Here is a 17783-nt window from a genome sequence, read left to right as displayed (position 1 = left end):
GGGTTTGTCTCTACCAGCTTTGCACATCTACAGACTGAAATCCTTGCCCATTCTTCTTTGCAAAACAGCTCCAGCTCAGTCAGATTAGATGGACAGCGTTTGTGAACAGCAGTTTTCAGATCTTGCCACAGATTCTCGATTGGATTTAGACACCAGACAGGTCAGGGATAAAGTTATTGAGAAATTTAAAGCAGGCTTAGGCTACAAAAAGATTTTCCAAGCCTTGAACATCCCACGGAGCACTGTTCAAACAATCATTCAGAAATGGAAAGAGTATGGCACAACTGTAAACCTACCAAGACAAGGCCGTCCACCTAAACTCACAGGCCGAACAAGGAGAGCGCTGATCAGAAATACAGCCAAGAGGCCCATGGTAACTCTGGACGAGCTGCAGAGATCTACAGCTCAGGTGGGGGAATCTGTCCATAGGACAACTATTAGTCGTGCACTGCACAAAGTTGGCCTTTATGGAAGAGTGGCAAGAAGAAAGCCATTGTTAACAGGAAACCATAAGAAGTCCCGTTTGCAGTTTGCCACAAACATGTGGGGGACACAGCAAACATGTGGAAGAAGGTGCTCTGGTCAGATGAGACCAAAATGGAACTTTTTGGCCAAAATGCAAAACGCTATGTGTGGCGGAAAACTACCACTGCACATCACTCTGAACACACCATCCCCACTGTCAAATATGGTGGTGGCAGCATCATGCTCTGGGGGTGCTTCTCTTCAGCAGGGACAGGGAAGCTGGTCAGAGTTGATGGGAAGATGGATGGAGCCAAATACAGGGCAATCTTGGACGAAAACCTCATGGAGTCTGCAAAAGACTTGAGACTGGGGCGGAGGTTCACCTTCCAGCAGGACAATGACCCTACACATAAAGCCAGGGCAACAATGGAATGGTTTAAAACAAAACATATCCATGTGTTAGAATGGCCCAGTCAAAGTCCAGATCTAAATCCAATCCAGAATCTGTGGCAAGATCTGAAAACTGCTGTTCACAAACACTGTCCATCTAATCTGACTGAGCTGGAGCTGTTTTGCAAAGAAGAATGGGCAAGGATTTCAGTCTGTAGATGTGCAAAGCTGGTAGAGACATACCCTAAAAGACTGGCAGCTGTAATTGCAGCAAAAGGTGGTTCTACAAAGTATTGACTCAGGGGGCTGAATAATTACGCACACCCCACTTTTGAGTTATTTATTTATAAAAAATGTTTGAAATCATGTATGATTTTCGTTCCACTTCTCACGTGTACACCACTTTGTATTGGTCTTTCACGTGGAATTCCAATAAAATTGATTCATGTTTGTTGCTGTAATGTGACAAAATGTGGAAAAGTTCAAGGGGGCCGAATACTTTTGCAAGCCACTGTAAATAGTCTGAGAGAATCTGAGTGTTTAAAACAGAACAGGATTGTTGATAAGAACAAACATCTGGGACACAGAATCACCAAGCAGCATTGTTTAACCTGAACACATTAAAAATCAGATAAAATGGTTTTTAAAAAAATGACTTATTTTATATGTTTTTTGTCCTTACTATCAACAAAGCATCCGTACTTTACTACAGCTGTGATGATAATGAAGGAACAGTGTGATGTGAGGCATGTAAGTCAGAAAAGCATGTTTTGATGGTCCCCAGAATGAGACCTTAAGCATAGTGAATTGTGAGAGATGGGCATTACAGTCATTCTTCAACTTGGATCATTGGGAACCATAAATTCTTTATCCAGAATTTATGGTTAAAGTACCATGGTTAAATCAAGTACCAGACTTTGTCAGGATTCGATTTTTGTTGGACTGACCTGATGAGGGCAGTATTACGCCTTTGGTATCTCCAGTCTACCGTAAGTACAACAGAAGAAGAATAGCGGCAATGGCGCCACTCAGAAATTCTATCGCGATCCCGAGTTAAGGTTGGAGACGTTGGTTTGGCGGTATCGGTTGTTGTTGCAATAATGTCTTCAGTTCAGCATCTGAGAGAGTTTATCAAGGAGAGGTTAACTACTGCTGCAGAAGAAATCTTATCAAAGTTTGAAAAAACGATCGTCCGGTATGAGGAGGAGATTAGTCAGCTAAGACTGCTGAATATCAGACCTGGGATAAAGTCACACAATACAGGTGTGTAAATCTGTGAAGGTGTGGGGGTTGCGGGATCATCGTGTGATTCACGTGGGCATGTGGACAATTCCTGGAGGTGCTTTGGAAGCATTTGGAATGTGAGGATAGAAAACAGAGCTCTGACATTTGATAATCAGTAGAGAATAAATACATTGATTTAAAATAATATTACACCACAGTTACATCTATGCAGTGTTGGGAAGATCACTTTTAAATTGTTTTCCACTACAGATTACAGAATACATGGCCCAAAATGGGGTTTGTAACGTATTCCGTTAAGTTACTCAATGTTTGTAACGTATTCTGAATACTTTGGATTACTTGATATATTGTCATGCTTATTAAAACTACATGAATGTACTATTGCTGTGTGATTTATTACTATTAATGGAGGTTACTCACCACCGAGCTAACATTGTTAGCTGGCGTGAGCTAAGGTTTGTTCATAGACTTCAGGCGGTTAGACTTGATGGATAACATTAATAACCTGCTAGTTGCAAATAATCATGAGAAATGTCTTATATTGGGATATGAGATTTTGGTCTTAGTCTTTTAAGTAGAACTTACTTCCAGATGTTTCTTTAGGTTGGAGGTGAGACTTTTAGAGCAGAGAGCAGCTTTTTTTGCTGGGTCCATTGTGTAAGCCAACAACATTACCGGGACACTTGCATTAGAGTCTCTTATTGCATGTTTTGCTTGAGTTTCTCATGTTTTGTATTTTAAATGCATAACGCCGGTACATGTATGCCATTACTCCCTAACACTGCATCTATGTAAACATACTTACGGCCACTTTGTTAGGTACACCTGTTCAGCTACTCTTTAATCCAAAATGTAATCAGCCACTCAGATGGCAGCAGCCCATGCATTTCAGCATGTAGCGATCAGTGACGGTGATTGAAATCACTTTGATCGTGGTGTGGGTGTTGGTGCCACATTGGCTGATCTGAGTGTTTCAGAAACTGCTGATCTGTTTAAATTTCCAGCACAAACATCTGTATGATTTACAGAGAGTAGTCCAAAAAGACTAAATATGCAGTGCCCCTTAAAATGACAGTGAGTTCACTGTACTGGGTGGTCTCCAGAGTCACCAGCTATCAATCCAATAGAGCACCTTTGGATGTGGTGGAATTGCATCATGGATGTGAAGTTGACAGATATGCAGCAGCTGTGTGGAGCTCTCCGGTCAATATAGACCACAAATATCTGAGGAACGTTTCCATCACTTTGCTGAATCTCCGCAAAGAATTAAGTCAACTCTGAGGACGAAAGGGGCTCCAATCTAGTATTAGCACTATGTACATGATTATATGACCAATGAGTGTATATTTATTAGTAAAATATTAAAATATTAGAATTAACAGCGTTCATTATCTACCTTCTTAAAATCCTTTAAGCTTTGATTATCATATTCAGATTATTTTACTTTTCGTTTGTTTGTTTGTTTGTTTTTTCACATTGTGTGATGATCACTGGCAGTCGCATCTAAAAATTAGACCCCAGCTTATGAAACCCTAAGCTTGATTCTCAATAGATGACCCTTTTAATCTTTCTTGATCTTTCTTATCATCACATTAGCTATCATCACCATTTTCTTGTGTCCCTTTGTTGATGAAGGTCTGGATGATCAGCAGGTCTTTGACCAGGAGAGGAGCTCCAGTCTCAACCAGGAGGACCCAGAGCCTCCACAGACTAAAGAGGAACAGGAGGAAATGTGCAGCAGTGAGGAAGGAGAGCAGCTTGAACAGGAGGTTGAAGACATTAATGTGTGGACTGGAGAAGAGCTGCATGTGTTGTGGAAATCTGGAGTAAAGCAGACCACAGTAGGTATGTAAAACTGTAATATACAGATTTCATAATACAGAGATGAATATGACTCATAACAAAATGTCAGGTGATGTCACAAAGACACGTGGCGTGTATTAACGTCTGGCATACTACCTCACTGAAGACATGTTTTCTGTTAGCACAGTAAAATAAAAAATGGGTTTAAAATCTTCTGTTTGTTTGATAAAAAACAAACATTTCCTCCATATAGATTTAAGCCATGTTGGCCCAGAACTGTACTCAGAATATAGGAAAAACATTGAGACTGTTAAATTCTCCCAATTCTTTCATCTTTGGGCTGAAGGAAAGACAACACTCGGTGTATAAATGCTCAATCAACAATCATTTTATTCCATACAATTCTCATTATTGCATACAACACTTTTGAGCATAAACCATCCGGAGGGGAGATGAGCGCGGGAGGGTGTCCGCCTGATCTCGACGTGTCTGAGCGTTTCTCACATTCTTACACCCTCAGCCCCCCTCCAAAGTCATAAAACCTAAACATCCACATTCTTTCTCTCTCTCAGTGAGCCTAAGTTATGACCTTGGCTTCCTGTGCAGTGTGTTCTGTTCTTTTCTAATCAGACAAATAAGGTGATGACTCTCTGAAAACAATATTTCTTATACCTCAGCAGTATAATGCATTATAAAACAATATCATTCATTCACAATAAATCAGCAGTCTAATGTAATACAAATCAGTTTAATAACTGTAATAGTTATCACCTTCTAAGTCAGGAGAATAATGCAAACTAAAACTACGTAATGATTTCACAATCTTTAATTAGGGGTATAACGTGGCATAAGATAATATAATAAGACAAGACAATGAAAAATGTGGATCATTGGCCACAAGGACCAAGTTGTACGCCTCATAAATGATGACTTTCTGCATGTACACAGAATTCTTCGCTGTTCACCGCATGAGAGATAATATTTAAAACATTTGTGCACCTTAAATATCGCTCACATACCTGAGAGACCTGCTCACAGTGTAACTTTTTTCTTGTGTGTTGTGTCCATCAAGACCTCCCACAGCAACATGATTGTAAGGAAAATGAGGATCTGGATGACCCGCAGGTCTGTAGCCAGGAGAGGAACTCCAGTCTGGACCAGCAGGACAAAGATCCTCCACAGACTAAAGCGGAACAAGAGGAAATCTCCACCAATCAGGAAGAAGAGCAGCTTGCACTGACACAGGAAACCAAGGGCATCATCGTCTGGACCAGGCAGCAGCTGGGCATCATGTGGAACCCTGAAGTAGAGTTGCACAGAATAGGTATGCAAAACCTTAATAGATAGATTCAGTTTTGTATTAAAAAATCGAACTCATGTTGGATCCTAATCAGACCTCAGAGATATGTTATAGAGACACATGACGAATCTAAGCACCAACTACAATAAGGAAACTGAAGTAATATTCTAAGAGCCAAAATGTCTAGCCCTCCCAGTGTTGCCCCTGTCAGGACTGTCCTATGTTGGTCATAATTGTAATAAACTTGAGCCCAAGAGAGAGGAAGACTGCTTACAATGAGTTGAAACATTACCTTGTTATTTATTCCTGCATATACATTTTTTGTCATTCGCATTGTCACTTTGTTTGTCCCTCACGAGCTGCAGCTGCGAGGGACAAACTAGGCAATATCACATTTAATAACAGGAAATGAATAGGCATGTAATTCTTTTCTTTCTTTTTTTGGCCACATTTTTCAAGTGGCCTATATTTGACAAGATCATATAAAAAAAACAAAAACAAAACGTTAAATTATGCTTTTGGTGTGCCACCTCAATGTTTTCAGTAGCCCCCATATGGCCACCCACATGAAAAAATTCTGGAGGCGCCCCTGTACATTATGACTGAGTACATCCACTGAACCTTTTGAGGATAAAATAATTATCCCCATCAGGGCTGAACGATCAATTTAAAAATGTAATATCGATTTGAAACTACGCTTTTAACAAACCACACAACACTATGATAGTTGTGTCCTTGTGCCATGTGTTTCTGGATCTTTCTTTCTTCTTTTGTCCCTTTGGATTCCAGCACAAAGCCTGTGTAGTGATGTTATTGGTGGACTTCTGAGGGTGAGGCCAATCCAACAATACTTTCTTTTCAGGATTGGTATTGCTATTGGTTCCTAGTTTGTTCTTGTCCACAGTTTGTAATCTTTTCTGGTCAACAGAGCAGAGGACTTGTTGGAGGCAGCTGTTGATGAATGTCTGTAATAGGGATGGACCGATCTGATATTACGTATCGGTATCGGTCCGATACTGACCTAAATTACTGGATCGGATATCGGAGAGAAATAAAAAATGTAATCCGATCCAATAAATATCACAAAAGCACCTCACAAAACTTGCGACATGGCGTGACCCAGCTCATGACCTTAGCACGTCGGAGCAGTATGCGTCACATGATAGAGCGGCTGTGGCGCGCAAGACCTGTCGGCGTTCTGGTTGAGCATTTGGAGCCTCGCTGCCAAACCTGCATTTCATCTCAGAGAAAGTTATACCAGAGAAGTAAAGCAAGTGTGTAAGTTAAACTCTGAATCTTTGTAAAGCATTCCCACGTTTAACTTAACAACCGATATGTGGAGCGACTGCCTCTCTCTCTCCCTCCCTCTCCTGTTGCTACATCAATCATGAAACTGGTCAATGATCGGGTTTTTTGTCACGAGTCCTGTTTCTTTTGTTTGTTTATCACCCACTTTACGCCAGAAAGAGGAAACCAGCGGATAAACAACAGCGGCACGTTTTAGCTTGCTAAGCTGTTGTTAGAATTTCTTTAATATTACTTTCTAAACCAGGATCCTTTTCTACGAAGCTGACAGCTGGTAACTGTGCAGGGGCGGGTCTAGTTTTGCCAGGGGGCCAGCTGGGGCATTAACAGGGAAAAGGGGGCACAAAGAAATACTCTTCTTTCTTATTGTCATTCAACATGTCTAGCTTTTAATAAATAATAATTTGAATCTTAAAACAAAGTTTTCTTCTGATGTAAAATGTATAGAATTTCATTATTGTATATAGTAACTATTAAGTCTAATATATACCCTAGTAAGTAGTGGTGCAACGGATCAAAAGTCTCACGGTTTGGATCGGATCACTTTTTTTTCCGTCACCGATCGGATCAATTTTCGGATCAGCAGAAAAAAAAAGACAAAAATTTAACTTGCCATTTACTTAAGTATTTTTTTGCCTATTAAAACATTCAACTCAAGACTCATTACACGCAATTATATAAAAACTAATTAAGGTGCAATATAGGGCAGTACAGCGCTTTGTATCTACTACTCCGCTGTGATATAATGAGCGGTCACGGTCACGTAGCTTTCTGTTGCCCTGTCACCCATTTGTAGTTAGGGCAACAGAAGATGCCTGGGACAGTTCAGCCATAACTTTAAACTTTTCCTGCTCATACATGCTTGGAGCGATCTTGTCACTGAAGTGGACGCGCGACTGGATATCATGGCGTGGCTCAAGCACGTTCATCATAGTTTAAACTAGTGCTTTCAGCGTAAATCTCGTTAAAATGACGTTAATGCCATAATTGCATTAACATGACAAATCTCCGTTAACTAGTTACCACCGATCGCCCCGTGCGTGGGGCTGCACGGCGTCAATGCGGCAACTAATGCGTTGACTAGTTTAAAACCTTTGTTTTGCACAACGGAATACGGCCTCCTGTCTGCAGCTAAACACCCCAATAGCTTTTGTAATAGCTTTAGCCCAGTTGGACTGGGCAAAAGCTTTTGTAATATCTTTAGCCCAGTTGGACTGGGCAGCACAGGGCTGCTTAAATACCGCAAACTCCTCTGCTCATCCACTTGGACCGCTTGCGCTGACCATAGCTATCGCTTGACAGACTGACCACGCGCACCATACACATACTTTTTTCTTCTTTTTTGAATCTTTGTATCACATGCGTGCCGAACCGTGGGGTGGGATCGGTTCGGATTACGGATCAACCGTGATCCATTGCACCACTACTAGTAAGCTATAGTACTCGTTCCTTTGTTAATGTACCATCTGTGCAATCTGCAATTCTGTTGAAGAAAGATGTTGAATCTTTTTAATTATTGTAGAAAAATAATTAATTTCTGTGCATTTGTTTTACACCTCCATTAAATTAAAGTCTATTGTGTCGATTAAGCATCATGAGGCAGAGGATGGGGGTGGTTCCTATTAGTTAGGTTGTTTGATATTTCTGCTAAGTACTCTTTAAAATACCAGGAGGCTAAGCCTACGCTTGAAGCCACTGAGGTGGTTGTTAACGGGGGGTGACCCAATGTCACTGGTATGCATGAATTAATTAAACAGTCCAATAACTTCAGCACTTCTCATCTTGTCCTTTTTGGATGCACAATTACGTGCGTCTACCTTAAATACCTTTACATGAACCAGCCATATGAAAACAGAAAAAGGTGACCTCTAGCGGCAACATAAGGTATAAACCCAAAAATGGCTCCTACAACCAGAATAGAGAGGATGGTGTAGGTTTAAGTTTATTATATTGATCAGCATTGCTGAACTATGAAATATTTTGGGTGCAGTGTATTTTTTTTCAGGGAATGAGTTCTCTTTTGGCTCTTGACAAAGGCGGTCGCACTTTTCTCCCTCTTCCTTATCTTTCCTGCTTGGCTTCTCATGTCCTTGGTTAGTCTTGTCTACTTATACTTTTTACTCTGGAAGACTTTCACAGCCTGTTCTCTAAAACCTAAAAGAGGATTATGGATTTGATCAAGTGGTCCCTGAATGCAATTGACACCCTGTTCTCAACGAGAAGCCTGAGTTCAGGAGAGCCCGAATGTCCGGGAGGGACGTTCCCTGCTGGATACACGATGGACAAGTGGAGGAACTGGAGGGTCGTGTGCCTGGCGGGACAGTCGATCAAAGACATTGAAGACACCTAGCTTTTCAGAACCATGATAACGGGGTTCTTGCTGATCGGAGCTGGCTTGGCCCTGGCTTATCGAAGATTAAAGAAAGCGGAAAACGGCTGTTCAAAACCCCACAAAGCTCCCTGCTGTGATTGAAATGATGGGACTAGTCGTGACTTCTCAAAATGTGCTCATTGAACCCAGCACGGATAAGATGTTGGAGAAGCTCGAAGCTGCCGTGAGTACTCAGACCATTGTTCCTTCAGTGGGCTGGTTTCAGTCATTATGCAAATGTACTGTTTATAAGATTGGGGAAACCTGCAGTCAACTGAGACTGAAGGAAGTCACTTGGATGAGTGACGAAACGTTTCTCCCACAAAACGCTACGTCCAGATGAACAGAATCAACTTTTGGAGATTGACTTTCCTGGATGATTGAGAATGCATCAAGACGTTTTAACCCACTTTGGCAAGGACTGCCTAAAGCTTGTACGTCAGTATGAGCAAATGGCACATAAGATGGCGGACTACAGGAACCACCTGAGATTCAGCCTCAGATGCCGACAAAACAGGATTACTCCTAAAAGTTTGCAAATGAGCTCTTCAGTTAAAGGCTTCCGGGCAACAAAAATCCTCCAGAAGGCACAACATCAGTTGCTTAATGAACGGGTGACGCAAACAAATTTTACCATCGACATGCTAAAATCTCAAGAGGAGCGGATCCAACAGAGACTGACAATGCTTTTAGATGGGAATACTCTTAAAAAGGTGTTTAACTTTACTGAGAAGGCTCGTCTAGCACAGCACAAGAAGTCTAAGACCAGGCAACAAAGGAAGTTTGACTTGCTTGTTGTACGTCGGAAATCACCGCAAAATACAGAGAGTGTCCTCAGTGGCCAGAAGAGACAAGGATGCGACACCAAGGATGTGGACAAGTGGGTGAAGAATTTGTCTGACAGACAGCTCACCCAAACAGAGAAAAACATCCTTGCTAAGGGTTGAATTTTGCTGTCACACCGAGACAAATCCCGCTAGTGGAGCTGATCACAGCCACAGAAACAGCAATTTGTAACAACAATATTGCAGAAGTGGAAGCAGAGTAAATACGGACGAAAGTTTCGGCCTGTCTCAGCAATGCAAAGCCCCCAGCATCCAACATCACCATGGAGGAGAGGAAGGCACTCACATCACTTAGTGATGACAACAACATTATCATCCTTCCGGCAGACAAGGGTTGGTCTACAGTACTGCTAAACCAGAAAGACTATCATGAGAAAATTTTGTCACTACTCAATGATGAAAATACTTATGAGCCCCTATAACGAGACCCAGGAAGTCGCTACAGGAAGAGGGTGATAGTCTGTCTGAAGCAGTTAGAACAAGACAAGGCTATTGATTGAACCTCATACCACAGGCTATACCCAGGGGGAGTCTACACCAAGTCTGTATGGTTTACCGAAAATACATAAACAGGGTGCACCAACTCTGTCACCTATAACATCTCCAAGTTTCTGGCTTCGATCCTCAACCCGCTGGTGGGCAGCTCTGAACACCACATCCAGAACACCCTGGATTTTGTCGAGAAGGTGAGAGATGTCGTTATGGAGGCAGATGAAACCATGGTCTCGTACGACGTTACATCTCTCTTCACTTGCATCCCAGTCACGGAAGCGTTGGAGGTAGTCCGTAAGAGATTACAGGATGACACCAACCTCAGCAACAGGACCACTCTCAGCATCGACCAAGTGTGTTTGCTTTTGGAACTGTGTCTTCATTCCACCTACTTCACATACAAGGGTCAGTTCTACAGGCAGAAACATGGGTGTGCCATGGGCTCCCCAGTTTCACCCATCGTGGCAAATTTGTACATGGAAGAAGTGGAAAAGAGGGCTTTGCTATCCTACCCTGGAACACCACCAAGCCATTGGTTCAGATATGTGGATGACACCTGGGTGAAAAACAAATCTCAGGACATACCACAATTCACGGATCACATTAACTCGGTGGACCGACACATCAAATTCACCAGGGAGGATATGAAAAGTGGCAGGTTAGCTTTCTTAGACTGTGAGATGTCAATCAGTAATGGGGGACATCTAAAAGCTGACGTGTACCGTAAACCTATGCATACTGATCAGTATCTAAGGTCTGACTCTCATCATCCACTGGAGCACAAACTGGGTGTCATTAGGATGCTACAACACAGAGCGAACACCATCCCCACTGACACAGCAACCAGGGAGGCAGAAGAACAGCACATCAAGAAGGCCCTGAGTAAATGTGGTTATCCCAGCTGGACTTTTGTCAAAGCTGGAAAGGCACCTAAAGAAAGCTCCAGCCGATCCAGGAGAGAAGGACAACCGCTGCCCAAGCGAAAACCTGTAGTGATCCCATATGTGTCAGGAGTATCGGAACAGTTGAGACGCATTTTTTTGAAACACTGGGTCTCTGTGGCTTTTAAACCCCAAAACACGCCGTGCCAAAAATTGGTCCACCCCAAGGATCGGGTCCCCCGACACAAACAGAGTAACGTAGTGTATGCTGTTAAGTGCCAGGAGGATTGCCAGGATTTATTCATCGGGGAAACCAAACAACCTCTGGCGAAGCGGATGGCACAACACAAAAGAGCTACTTCGTCAGGCCAGGACTCTGCAGTCTATTTACAACTACAGGCCAGTGGACACTCTTTCAAGGATGAGGATGTACACATCTTGGACAGGGAGGAACGCTGGTTTGCGCGCGGAGTCAAGGAGGCCATTTACGTGAAAAGGGAAAGACCATCTCTGAATCGAGGAGGGGGCCTAAGGGTACATCTTTCGCCATCTTACAATGCTGTGATTGCAGCCATTCCCCAACTCTCTGCGAATGGTACTCATGGCCATTGATCAGTGTTCTTTGATCAGTGGGTTTTGGTCAGTGGTTGTTGATCAATGGTCATGAGAATTTGCATGGTTAAGATAAAGGATATAACAGAATAGTTTTAGTGTTTTGTTTTTTAAAATTTCAGTTTGAACTTATACGCAATGCAGCAAAAATATTTAAGAAAAGTTTTATTGATTATAAAATACACTACATCAGATTCATATTGGTATCAGCAGATATCCAAATGAATGGTATCTGTATCAGACATAAAAAATGTGGTATTGTGCCATCTATAGTCTGTAACGTACAGAGTGCTATCTGATCATGGTATGACAGTGTGAACGGCACAAATCCGATATTTAAAGTCTATATTTTCTATATTTTATAGACTTTAAGAGAATGCTAACTGCCCCAACAGTACTGACCTTATGAAAGCATACGAGACAAGAAAATTAAGAAAATTTACAAACAGGGTTCCATTGCACTAAGAGTCATGAAACACTCATTCCTTGTCTGAGGTCATATGGCATTATTAAAGAAAAGTCTCCCCTATCCTATTTAATCAACTCCTACTATGATTTGTGCATAAATGATTCTTCAGCTTGTGTAACATGACCTCCTTCACTCAGCTCCATTCAGTTTTATTTATATAGGGAAATAATCCCAGTGTCCTGAAGGGGCTTTATACTGCAAGGTATAGACTCTACAAAATTAGAAAGAAACCACAACAATCACACAACACCCAGCCACCATACACGCAGCTCACTAGCTACCAAAGCCAACAAGGATGTCTGGCACTAGAGCTCACCTTAATTGTTTATTAGAGTCAGTTGTACAACAAAGGTGACCCCGAAGGTGGGAGAAATGGCAGGACGCACCCACACAAAGTCAATTGCACAGGAGGTCCTGCTAGGGCCATAACACTCTGTTAGCAAAGAGTTGGCAATAGTAGGAAGAGAAAGCAGCATTTTAACGGGAAGAAACCTTCGGCAGACTCAGAGAGGGGCAGCCATCTGTTGCAACCAGTTGAGGATGAGGAAAGCAGCGAGTGCCAGAGTGAAATAGTTACTGATAGTTAAATATGAGAGTGCTATAGTACACCATGTTAACTTTTGTCAAACTTAACAATGTTAAGTTTGACAAAACTCCTAAACACAAACTTAACAATGTAGTGTATGCTTTACAGTGTAGTAAGGAATGCCCAGACCTCTACATTGGAGGGACCAAACAGCCACTTCACAAGCTCATGGCACAACATAGAAGAGCCACCTCCACGGGACATGACTCAGCAGTCCATCTGCATCTAAAGGACAAAGGTCACTCTTTCAAGGATGCCAATGTTCACATTTTGGATGTGGGGTGGCTGTGGCTCAGGTGGTAGAGCAGATCAGCTACTGATCGGAAGGTTGGTGGTTCGATTCTTGGCTTCCCAGTCTGCATGACAAATATCCTTGGACAAGATACTAACCCCAAAGTTGCCCTCCGATGCGTACATCGGAGTATGAATGTGTTTGAATGTAGTTTAGTTTGCACTTGTATGAATGAGTGAATTAGGCATGTTGTATACAGCGCTTTGAGTACTCCGGGAGAGTAGAAAAGTGCTATATAAGAATCAGTCCATTTACCATTTACATTTTGGATAGAGAAGACAGATGGTTTGAAAGAGGAGTAAAAGAGGCCATTTATGTCCACTGTGAGCGACCATCTTTGAACAGAGGCGGTGGCTTATGACTAGAGATGGCACAATACCACTTTTTAATTTCCGATATCATAAATTTGGATATCTGCCGATACCGATATGAATCCGATATAGCGTATTTTGTAATCAGCAACACTGATCAATCTAATAAATTTAAACCTACACCATCCTCCCTATTCTGGTATTTTAAAGAGTACTTAGTGGAAATATTAAGCAACCTAACTAATAGGATTGCCAACTCCCAGCAAAAATACTGGGGAACCACCCCCCGCCCTTAATCGATGTAATCAACTTTAATGCAAGTGTAAAACAAATGCACAGAAATCACTTATTTTTCTACAATAATTAAATAGATTCAACATCTTTCTTCAACAGAATTGCAGACTGCACAGATGGTACCTTCCCAAAGGAAAAAGTACTATAGCTTACTAGGGTATATTAGACTTATTAGTTACTATATGCAATAATGGATTTCTATACATTTAATCAGATAACCACTTTTGTTGTAAGATTCAGGTAATTATTTTTTCAAATTTTTTAAATGACATAACAAAGAAAAGTATTTCTTTGAGCCCCCCCTTTCCCTGTTAATGCCCTACCTGGCCCCCGACAAAACTTTGCTAGACCCGCCCCTGCACAGTTACCAGCCGTCAGCTCTGTAAAAAAAGGATCCTGGTGTTATTTGTCTCCCAGAAACAGTTCATAACTTCCCTTCAACACTCAAGCAGAGTGTTTGATCGAAACTTAAAGTGTGCGTGACGTGTAGAGGAAGTATATAATAATCAGGCTGGCTGCTGCTGTTTCAGACTTGAGCTGGTGTCTCTGTGTGCTCAGTCCCCATTCCCGGGAATGTAAAATAAAGATCATTTTTTGAGTTAGACCACTTTGAGCTGTGAGTTTTTCTTCGCCGCCAAAAGAATGCAAAGAACTGAATTTAATAGGTCATTTTGTAATACTTTGGATCGGATTACATTTTTATTTCTCTCCGATATCCGATCCAGTAATTTAAGTTAGTATCGGACCGATACGTAATATCGAATCGGTCCATCTCTACTTATGACACCAACTGTCTGCCATGTATAATCCAGTTTTGAGATCCCTTCCCAGATGCCTTAACTCCCACTCACATCCTGGGCCATCTGACCTCAGGAAATCACATGATAGGGTGGGGTTAGGTTTCACAATGAGCTGACCTGAAACCCTGGCTGATTGTGACCTACACCCATTTTCACACCTTAGCTCATGTGATTAGGTAGAGGATCATTAGGGGTCCTTTTCTCGCCTCGGGGCACACTCCCACAGGGCTTAAATGTGGGTCTCTCCACCATTTGACCCTAGAATTGAAGAAGCTTCTCGATGAGAGGTGAAACGTCTTCAAGCAACTTAAAGAAGTCCAGATGCTTTTCTTTCCAAGCTCCTTAGACCACGATGAACTGGATGACTGAGAACGTTCACAGACCGATTATATGTTGTCTTTATTTTCGCATCGTGGATAGTCTGTTTATATTATTTGATATCACATATCTGAGATTCAACGCCACAGTTTAAATCAATTGAACCAGTTTCAGATATTTACTGAGATGAGACATGCACATTAAAACAAAAACTCCACAGTCACTTGATAACACACAAAATCCAACAGAGTAAAATTTATGAGAATCTCGTAGTTCTTCCTACAGATACTTTTTGTGTTGTTTTGAGATCGCCCCCTGATGTATGGTTATCTTTTTATTTACATGAATTAGATTTCCACCATTGAATGATACAAAAACTGAGCAGAAAGCAAGAAGTGAAGTGTTTGAGTTTAAAGTTTCCACCTCATGGATTTTCATTTTTTCGGTCAATTTAAAGAATTCCAGGTATCGTCTGCAGCATGGAATGAAAAAAATAATAATTTAAATAGATTTCGGACTGGGATAAATGTAGTTAAATATTTATGCTCTGCTGTTTGGAATATACAATTCCAAACTTAAATTGATCACACAACAGGAGTGTTCTCAGCAAAACAGCTTCTCCCCCCAACATGCCTTTCATTGGTATATCTGTGCGACATGCTTACCATGTGGAGACCTGTTAATGGCTATGGTTAACTTGTAATTTTTCAAATGTATGTTTTTTTAATCTGTTGCTTCAGATCTTCCACAATGTGACTGTAAGGATGAGGAGGGGCGCAGAAATCAGCAGGTCTGTAACCAGGAGAATAACTCCAGTTTACACCAGGAGGATCCTTCACAGATTAAAGAGGAACAGGAGGAACTCAGTACCACTGAAGAGGGAAAACCACTTGCACGAAAGCAGGCGACTGCAACTTTTCCATCTCGTGAAGAAAGTGACCACAGTGAACCAGAACCAAGCAGTGACCAGCTCCTTACTAACAACTCTCCTGACATGGATCAGGATGAAAACAAGGATGAAAATTCACACAGAAATAAGTCCGAGCAAATAATAGCAGACCTGACAGTTCAAAATTCAAAGACAGCATGTTTATCTAGCACCTTTGGAAAAAAAATTAATAAAACGAGAAAGTTGAATAGACAAATGCGAATTCACACAGGTGAGAAGTCACATTCTTGTGGCGCCTGTGGGAAAATATTTAATCAGAAGGAACATTTGAAAATACACATGGAATTCCATACAAATGAAAAACGATATTCCTGTAGCAGCTGTGGGAAAAGATTTAATGTAAAATCAAATATGAAGACACACATGCGAATTCACAGAGGTGTGAAGCCACGTTGTTGTAGCATATGTGGGAAAAATTGGAGTTCCCTCATGTATTTGAAAATTCACGTGAGAATTCACACAGGAGAGAAGCCATATTGTTGTAGCACCTGTGGGAAAAGATTTTGGCTAAAGTCAAACTTGAATAGACACATGCAAATTCACACAGGTGAGAAGCTGCATTCTTGTAGCACCTGTGGGAAAAGATTTGGTGTGAAGTCAGGCTTGAAAAAACACATGCTAATTCACACAGGTGAAAAGCCGCATTCTTGTAGCACCTGTGGGAAAAGATTTACTCTAAAGTCACACTTGAATAGACACATGCTAATTCACACAGGTGAGAAGCCGCATTCTTGTAGCACCTGTGGGAAAAGATTTAGGCTGAAGTCAATCTTGAATAGACACATGCAAATTCACACAGGTGAGAAGCCGCATTCTTGTAGCACCTGTGGGAAAAGATTTGGTGTGAAGTCAAGCTTAAAACAACACATGCAAATTCACACAGGCGAGAAGCCGCATTCTTGTAGCACCTGTGGGAAAAGATTTGTTGTGAAGTCAATCTTGAATAGACACATGCGAATTCACACAGGTGAGAAGTCACATTGTTGTGGAACCTGTGGGAAACGATTTGGTGTGAAGTCAAGCTTGAAACAACACATGCAAATTCACACAGGTGAAAAGCCGCATTCTTGTAGCACCTGTGGGAACAGATTTAGTCGGAAGTCACAGTTGAAACAACACATGCAAATTCACACAGGTGAGAAGTCACATTGTTGTAGCACCTGTGGGAAAAGATTTGGTCTGAAGTCGATCTTGAATAGACACATGCAAATTCACACAGGCGAGAAGCCGCATTCTTGTAGCACCTGTGGGAAAAGCTTTCGTCTGAAGTCGATCTTGAATAGACACATGCTAATTCACACAGGTGAGAAGTCACATTGTTGTAGCACATGTGGGAAAAGCTTTGGTCTGAAGTCACACTTGAATAGACACATGCAAATTCATACAGGTGAGAAGCCGCATTCTTGTAGCACCTGTGGGAAGCGATTTGGTATGAAGTCAAGCTTGGAAGAACACATGCAAATTCACACAGGTGAGAAGTCACATTGTTGTAGCACCTAAGATGAAAATTTTAGGTCTTCAGTACACTTGGAAAAAGTATATAGGAAATCATGCTACATGGTAGGCTTCATTCTTAGAAAAGGGTGATGGTAGAACACAGAAAAAGTGTTTGGATCATCGGGAATTAAGCATTTGAAAAAATTTGTTTTCAAAAGGTTTTCGGAAGCTAAGTTTCTGTGTTTACATGAGAACGCGAAAAACTGTCTCGGTCCAATACAACTCAATAAAATTGTTGGCATCAAACTTCACTCATCTCCTGCGATTTTTGTCTTTTGGTTTAAATTGTGTTCCAAACGCATTAATCAACATCTTTCCGGCCTGAAGAAATTCTGCAAAGCCTTTAAAATTTGCGACCCCACAATCCAATTCTGCTGCTCTTTGAAAAACTAACAGTACTTCCAAACAAGCTGTTAAACTGTCCAGAAAGATTTGACATGTTTGGGGAGCTTCATCATGCTGACTTCTTTATTTCTCGTCCTCAGTTTCCTCCACCATACTCCTCCACCATACTCCATCAATGCCAAGAGCATGTCTAAGACATACTTTTTCTATACC

At 41.5% G+C, this 17783-nt stretch overlaps 1 protein-coding gene across 1 annotated transcript; it reads left to right on the top strand.

Moving 5' to 3' along the window:
• The first annotated feature begins 1838 nt into the window (after positions 1-1838).
• LOC116309832 (zinc finger protein 260-like) lies at positions 1839-17463 on the top strand. Its single transcript, XM_031726537.2, has 4 exons — positions 1839-2118; positions 3736-3945; positions 4976-5227; positions 15520-17463. The coding sequence occupies exons 1-4, from the start codon at positions 1956-1958 to the stop codon at positions 17226-17228; spliced, it is 2334 nt and encodes a 777-aa protein (XP_031582397.2). The 5' UTR covers positions 1839-1955; the 3' UTR covers positions 17229-17463.
• The last annotated feature ends 320 nt before the right edge of the window (positions 17464-17783 follow it).

This window comes from Oreochromis aureus, linkage group 18 (assembly GCF_013358895.1).
Source record: "Oreochromis aureus strain Israel breed Guangdong linkage group 18, ZZ_aureus, whole genome shotgun sequence".
Taxonomy (NCBI): Eukaryota; Metazoa; Chordata; class Actinopteri; order Cichliformes; family Cichlidae; genus Oreochromis; species Oreochromis aureus.
This window is presented reverse-complemented; position numbering and strand designations above follow the sequence as displayed.

Excerpts from the sequence above, each read along its gene's own strand:
- LOC116309832 (XM_031726537.2), top strand. The coding sequence starts at position 1,956 with ATGTCTTCAGTTCAGCATCTGAGAGAGTTTATCAAGGAGAGGTTAACT. Across the intron at positions 2,119-3,735 it reads GATAAAGTCACACAATACAG|GTCTGGATGATCAGCAGGTC; the intron begins GTGTGTAAATCT and ends TTGTTGATGAAG. Across the intron at positions 5,228-15,519 it reads AGTAGAGTTGCACAGAATAG|ATCTTCCACAATGTGACTGT; the intron begins GTATGCAAAACC and ends CTGTTGCTTCAG.